The 7676-nt window shown below is 39.9% G+C and overlaps 1 protein-coding gene across 7 annotated transcripts in view; it reads right to left on the reverse strand.

Moving 5' to 3' along the window:
* Positions 1-2750: 2750 nt before the first annotated feature.
* The window catches only part of LMO7 (LIM domain 7), a 271459-nt gene continuing 266533 nt past the window's right edge, over positions 2751-7676 (reverse strand). For 4 of the 7 annotated variants that reach the window (XM_006139963.2, XM_006139964.2, XM_006139962.2 and 1 more), the window contains 2 exons: positions 6107-6215; positions 2751-5009 (listed from right to left, as the gene is read on the reverse strand). In XM_006139963.2, the coding sequence (XP_006140025.1) occupies positions 4836-5009; positions 6107-6215 (283 nt within the window). In that variant the 3' untranslated portion in view covers positions 2751-4835. The remainder of the gene's footprint in view (positions 5010-6106; positions 6216-7676) is intronic. The other 3 variants (XM_006139965.2, XM_006139967.2, XM_006139959.2) reach the window with 1 other exon arrangement.

Raw genomic sequence — 7676 nt, forward strand, 5'->3', positions numbered from 1 at the left:
GGCGCTTGCATTAGCATGCCTTTTAATCCCCCTTCCTGCAAGGAAGGATGTTAACTTTTATTTATTACGTTAACATACTCAATCAAACAAGCAAAATCCCAACCCTGACACACCCTATTTGACTCTCTCTCAACTCTTAACAATCAAGCAATTATTCTCTGCCTATTCATTGGAATTTAGATAGTTTAACTTTTTGGGGTGTGGGGTATAGTTTTTACCCAATGATATATATGAGCCTTCAAGGAAAATGCTAAGATAAAAAATCTTAAACAGAACAAATTGAATATTCATGCTACTTTTCCCCCTGAATTTAGCACTGCAGAAAATCCCCTGCCTTAATACATGCAGGGAAGAAATTATATATATACACATACACACACACGAGGATAAAATCCTATTCTCCCTTTCTCTATAGTCACACCAACCTACAAAACAGAAACATGTGCTTCCTCAAAGTCACCGGAAGACAAACCATGCTCCCCCCAACAGGGTGAAGAGTGATGGCATGATGACGCTATCCTCTTTGGGACAAACTGAAGTTGAAGATACCCCTCACCCATGACCGGCTCTCTCAGTTGGTTTTGACCTTGCCTGTTGAAGCTGCACATCCCCAGGCCACGTGCATGCAGCCTTCTCTCCCCCACATGGTTAACCTCGAATACAGAAGATACCACCCACGTGTATTGCCACGTATTGCCTTTTCACCTCCCTCCAATAGAAATAGGAGCAGAATCAGAGCCAAGACTTTGTGTTTATTCGTGGCTGTATCCAGCAATGCCTGAAGCAGTGCCTGGCATGCACAGCTGGAATTTTAAAAGTTGTAGAGTGACCAAATCTTCCCTTGCTCAAAGGTGAAGTAGCAAATTCTCCGGGCTTACACAAAAGTACAGGAGAGCCAGTATCCTGGGGGGGGGGGGGAAACTCTGACAATGGTACTTCCAATTTGTACTAACAAATTGTTTTTTCTCACTAAAGCAAGATAATGTGGAAAAAGTTGTAAGAAAACAACAGAGAAGAGAAATCAACAGCATGAAAGATGAAGGCTTAGATGAAATGGTGTCATGGTCAGAAAAAATGTTAGATCGGAAAACTGAAATCATGATGAAAGAGTTGAAGCAGGCCCTGGGGACAGCAACAAGCAGAATTAACAAGGCAGAAATGGAAATGGTGGCTTTGTCCTAATTTATAAAATCACCACACAAGAGGGCAGAGAACATGGCAATAGAAATGCTTCTTTGTGAACATGCAGTGAGTGGAACAAGACCGTGTGCTATTTGTGGGAGCTGAAGCAAGTAGAACCTTTCTAAAAAACCACTATAGTGGGACCAGCAATTGGCATAATAGCTATGTCACTGGACTCCCATGTAGTTGACCCCAGTTCAAGTCCCAGACCTGGTGGCTTAAGGTGGCTTAAACTCACACCGGGCAAGTGTGCATGTGTGCCCAAGACTCCAAAAGGAGAATGGAGAAGGGATTATGGCATGGCCATCCTCCCCCCCACCCCCCCACCCCCGGGATGATTTCTCACTTTCTGTCTCTGTCTTTCTGGCGATTGCATGCATCCTATAGCAAACAAAACAAAACAAAGCAAAAAAAAAAAAAAAAAGAAAAAAGAAACACTAAAAAGTAATGAAAAAAGAAAAAAAAAAATCCACTATAGTAATACATACATGTTAGCCTTAAAATACATCTCTGAGCCTATTAATCATTTTATGCCTATAAGAATAATATAAATAAGTGGAGATAAGACCATCGAATCCATCAAAAACATTATATTGGAAATGTATTTACATGTAAAATATCATATATAAAAATTTTGAATATTGGAAACAAAGAAATGTACACAACAGTGGTGTTACTAACTAAATATTAGTAGGGCTAAACAATAGAGCCCTATGCAAACATCAAAAATGGTAAATAGAAATTATTTTTAAACACAGAAATTTACAATCTAATGTTAACTGAGAATGCAAGACAAAAGCTATATACCGAGTGAGTTCAAACACAGAGCTTTTTTGTATTTGAAATCTGAGATTAAGTAAGAATTATATTCTTCAACTTTGGAGAATTTGACCAATTTTCCTCATAAACACATAATACTTTAATAATGAGAAAGAATAAGTACTAAACAAAAATAAAAATTAGCAGTAAGGTTTTAATTTTCTCCTGCATTAACAGTTCTTAATTATATATTTTAAATCTATTCCAATACAGTTCTTACATCCCATCCTAGAATGATCTACTCTACTTACATTATTATGAAGGATCAAGGAAATTTATATTTTTACTCAAAGCATCCGAAAGGTCTATATTCTTACATTTCCACTCCAGATTTCTGAAATAGTACTTTTTCTGACCTATAGATTTGACTAAAATCACTGTGATTTTCTCCTTTTATCACTAGGTTAGCATAACAAAAGTATTTTATTGAAATCATCCAACAATTTATATTCATATCAATATTACAAAGTCATATTATATTCAAAGCCATAACTTTATCAAAAACGAAATTAAAGTTCCTCATTAAAATTTCCCAGTAAAAGCCTCAAGACTGTGGTAATGGTTTCACAAGTATACATATATCAAAATTTATCACTTTAAATATGTCATTTATTATATATCAACTATACCTTAGTAAAGTTGCTAAATAAAACATAGTATGAAGAAAGGCAACATAGTGAAATATGATTAAAAGGCCTAAAAGGCAGTAATGCACTGGTCGGGAGGGAGAGAATAAGAACCACCACTCCTTAAATGCATCAGCAAGTTTATTTACAAATGCAATTGAACACAAAGGCTCACGAGCGTCTGGAGAAAACTTCGGTATACAAACCATGGTTATTTTTCATTAATGAAAATAAGCACTTTCTATTGGGAAATGCTTAGCAACATTGGTGATGAAGAAAATAGAGCTCCCCTTATCAAGCAAATGAAATGTTACATAAGGTAATTTTTTTAAACCATATTACATAGGTGGAAAGAAGGATACAGAACAAATTCAGGGATGGATGTTAATGAAATTTCTATATACTTCTGCATTAATTTAGTATATAATTACAATAAACAGAACAAAGGCAATGACTAACTATTCCAAATAATGTTTAAGAATCCTTTCTAGAAAAACAATGAGATACCCTCTTCAAAACGCCATTGGAAAGCCAAACTAGATGATTATCAGGTCAAAAATAGTTTTTTCTGTTTTCATTTTTCCTTTGTGCTTTTAAGATGCTGAATTCAGAAAGTCAATACTGTACTTTTCCCCACACACAGAATTACCTTCTTATAAATAAACAACAAAAATATAGATTCTATCAAGACTACAATGTTCCTAGGAAATCTAAAGAGGCAAAAAAAAAGTTATTATTTTTTAAAAGGGAGCAAAACAGCACATATTTATAGATGTACAGCAGCAGCAACCGCCTCTTCTTCTATCTGCAACAGCGCTCTCGTATGGAGGCTTACGTCACATGGCGGTTGGCCGTCCAGCTGATCAGGCAAGGAGAGAAGAAAGAAAAGCGCTTAGATTCAGAAACACATGAGGATCACCACCTGGGACACATAGCAGTCGTCACTCAGAGAGCGGCCCAGTGAGGTAGAAAGAGTCATCTGTCACTCACTTGGAGGACAAAGCTAAGCAAATCACAGCCTCTGGGCTCTAAAATCATTACTTATGAAAATGGAGAAATGAACCGCTGATATAGAAGTAAGTTGCACTCAACTCTCTATTATTGGTATTGGAGGAGAGAAAAGGCATGGGCAATTTTGACAAGGATAATTCCAAAAATCAACTCTATTTGGCTTTGGAATTTGATTAAAGAGAGAAAAGTGCACACACATACACACACTGCCCCCCGTACACACCCAGCCTTGACCTCCTCCAACCTCAGTGTCATCGGTGTCCAGAGAAGGACTGGACCACTGGGGCAAGAAGGCTCAGAACCCACCGGCACAGAAAAGAGAGTTGACTGGGTTTAAGCCATTTTCAAAGCACTCTTCACATATGGGGCCACGTAAATACCTCAGAGTTCAAAAGCAAATGCTTTGTTGATACCACTTGTAATACCCTTTCACAATAAGGAAGAAACACATGTTACCAGCATCAAGGTTCAAAACATAAACAGCAGTGATGGAGTCTTGCTAGAGCTATAAAGAATACCCAACCTACCTATGCTAGCCTGCGTTTTATCACAAAATGCATGCTTACACGCAAAGTAGCATGTCAGGTTTTAGAAAAAATCAATTTTTCCAAAAATAACACCAAAATGTCACAGAATCAGAATGAATGCTCTCCTTTTAAAAATATTGTCTATACTGATGTATGATTATATGTTAACATACAGCATAAAGTGGATTGTTTTATATTACTTTTAAAACAGTTGTGGTTTAAAAAAAAAAACATTTTAAAGTTGGTCATACCATATAATCAAACCCTGTTAAATATTAGGTTATCAGGAAAGTCATAATACATTTTTGCACAGAAAAACAGAAAAATAACGTCATGACTTTCCCAACGACTAATAACAGAGATGAGCTAACACTGACAGACTGATTCTTAGTCAGGAAACAGATCACCTTGAGGGAGATTCCTTTTAACTGCATGTTTCGGTCATTAGTGGTCTGAGTCTGTACAGGTTTCTCCAGACTCTGTAGCTACCTGCAAGACACTGTCCTGCTTCTGCATACCCTCTGCAATTCCCTGACCCCACAAACCACCCTGGTGTGGCTAGTCCCCGAGCAGTGACCCATTCACTACACATCCTCCTTGAAGGGGTGGGTGAGTTTCTTAAAACCTAGAATCCTAAGGCAATGAGCTGGAGGGGGAGACAGCTGCAGTTTCAGGGAAATGCATGGGAACCCGAGGTCTCCTTAAAAGACAAGAGATTTTCTCTCTGATTTGCTCTCTTACATTTGAATCTGAGATAGCAGTCGTTGCAGTACAGTTGGTGGTTTCTGATTCTGACTTCGGCTCCTGAAGAAGAGCCTCCGAGGTCACACTCACAGGCCACACACTGGGGACAAAAAGGAACACCCCCAATCAGTCAGCTTAAAAAAACCTGGGACACACCCAGGGGAAAAGGAAAAATATGAGGAGAGAGGGAGCAGAACGCAGTTTCTAAGCTCTTAGGTACATTTCAGCAAAGGAAAAAAAAAATAGCCAAAAGATGATTAGTGGATTAAAATCAAGCCTACCAGGTAAGACATTATCGAAAGCCAATGTTAAGAGCGAGAATGATTATTTTAAATACACCAGAAAACAGCTAGAAATGACTTGCTGATTGATTTGAAGACATTGAGTCCTCATGCCCCCAGGGAAATGGAGGGCAAGGCACCAAATCAAAGCACCAAAGTGAATAAGGCCTGGATTCCTGGCACTTCACTTTTTTTATTTTTATTTTTTTACGGGGGGGTGGGGGCCCAGGTGCCTCCCTTCAAGACCACGTATTTCAGTACCGTGTGCTCAAACACTAATTTTGACTCATTCTACTCCTCCTAGTAGCAGCCCAAGCAGCAATGTAAGAGCTGAAACAGGCTGTGGTCTGCAGGACTCCAGGGTCAACTATCAGAACCTTTCTATAGCCCATTGTAGACTCAAGAATCAAACAGGTGTGTCTCTAAAGACAGATACTGAAAAAAAACAACCAGTTACGGCCTTAGCTTATGCAAAGTACTTTCAAGTATAAGCAGGCTGTGAACTGTAAAAAACATTTACAATGGTTTTCCCTGTTCAAAGCTAGGCTTTCAGACACATGGATAATTGCATGTCCCCACACCATTAAAAACCTCAGCAAGTTATTGCTAAATTATTCTCCAAGTATGTCAAAGATAGCATCTTAGAAAAAGCATTTACACAACTGAAAATTTTATACATAGAATTGTAACAGATTAGAGATTGGAAAGGAATACTGTTTCCAGATTTACTTTTTAAAACAAAATTCAATATTTGAGAATGGAGTAATAGCAAGCAATTTGTGACTCAAACGCAGCACAGACCGACAAGTAGAGCATCTAGCTTGTTAGTGGCATGTCCACACCTAGCGGCTCAAAGAAGCCATGCGCTCTCCAAGCAAAGCTTTGCAGGCCGGCAGGCTATTGGCATCAATCTCACCTTAAAACAATGTAAGTGATAACAAAGCCCCAGGGACTCGATGATCATTGCAGCTCCTTTGCCCAGAATGTTATTACAGTAGGAGCACACGCGCTTCCCACTGACAGACCTAGATGCAGAAGGAGAATGGACAGAGGCTCTCACCTGTGCAGCTCAAGACTCTTATTAAAAAAATCAAACTCTGCAGGACCAGCAGTTGGCGTAATGGCTATGTTGCTGGACTCCCACGTAGTCAACTGCAGTTCAAGTCCCAGACCCAGTGGCTTAAACTCACGCGCATGTGCGTGCGTGCCCAAAAACCCAAGAGGAAAATGGAGGAGAAGGGACTGCGGCATGGCCATCCCCCTCCAGGAATGATTTCTCACTTTCTGTCTCTCTGTCCTTCTGGTAAGCACACATGTCCTATAGGAAAAATCTTTCCCCCAAAAAAATCACACTCTGGCATTAACAGTAATAATAATTGAAGAAAGACTCTGTATATTAGGGGGAGAAACACCTTCATCAGCCAACCAAGGCAAGGCTTCACTGAACTGAAACCCTAAACAACGTCCACTAAATGAACATGTTCAGTGTCGTCGTCACGATGCCTTCCACCTCTATCACATCTGTACTTAGCAGTCATTGCCCTCCTCGAATCCATCAACAACTTCTTGCCAGTTAAATCTGCCAAAGCACACAGCTCTAATCACGTCATTCCCTCTCTCTGCATACCACAGGAGAAATCCTGCTGCCTTCAGAGGCACTGCAAGTCCTTTGTGACCTATCTTCTCAGCCTGAGTTTTCACTCTCTTTCTATGCACTCAGTTTTCTAGTTAAACAGAAAGATTGGTGCTTTGCTGTCGGTGCCTCGGGCTTATATAATGGCCTCTGCAGAGAATGAAATGGAAATTGCCTGACAGTTGCCATGTAGCTTGGGCAGGAGGGTTTCTATTTTACTATTGGAAAAGGGGCTTCTCTGTTCTCCCAGGTGGTAAGCTGACACCAACCCCCTCTCACTTCTGCATCCCATGGCATCAGCACAGCACCTCGGTGGCACTGAGCAGCACTGGCTGTTGAGTGTCAGTGCTAAAAGGGCCACCTCCTATGGCATGACCTTCTCAGAGCAGAAAAACCCACAGCCTGTCCCTCTGCTCTCTGAGTGCTCTCAATAGGTAAATAGGTCTCCTCTCCCCTGCCTCCCTAAAGACTTTGCCCTCCACCCACAAATCTATCATAAATCTTCAGCCCTTTTCTCTTCATTCAAACTCCTAATACACATTCTGTAGATTCTGCTAAATGGACCATTAAAATAGATCTAGATACAATGTGTTTCCTTATCAATATCTCATTTGGTAGATTAAAAATATCCCAATTAATATGTGTCTCCCCTTTGAAGAAGTTTATTTGTGATGAACCATAGCAGACACTAACAGAACCCCACAGTTGACCACAGAAGCATTGTTACACATATTTAAGCACAAAAATCAGCAGAGAAGCAGATCTAAACAGCCAACCCATGTCACTGTCTGAGTTTTGATCTGTTTCAAAGGGCAATACCTGGCCAGGACCGGCCTGACTCTCCCACTCTTTC

This window comes from Tupaia chinensis, unplaced genomic scaffold (genome assembly GCF_000334495.1).
Source record: "Tupaia chinensis unplaced genomic scaffold, TupChi_1.0 Scaffold000013_1, whole genome shotgun sequence".
NCBI classification, from domain to species: Eukaryota; Metazoa; Chordata; class Mammalia; order Scandentia; family Tupaiidae; genus Tupaia; species Tupaia belangeri.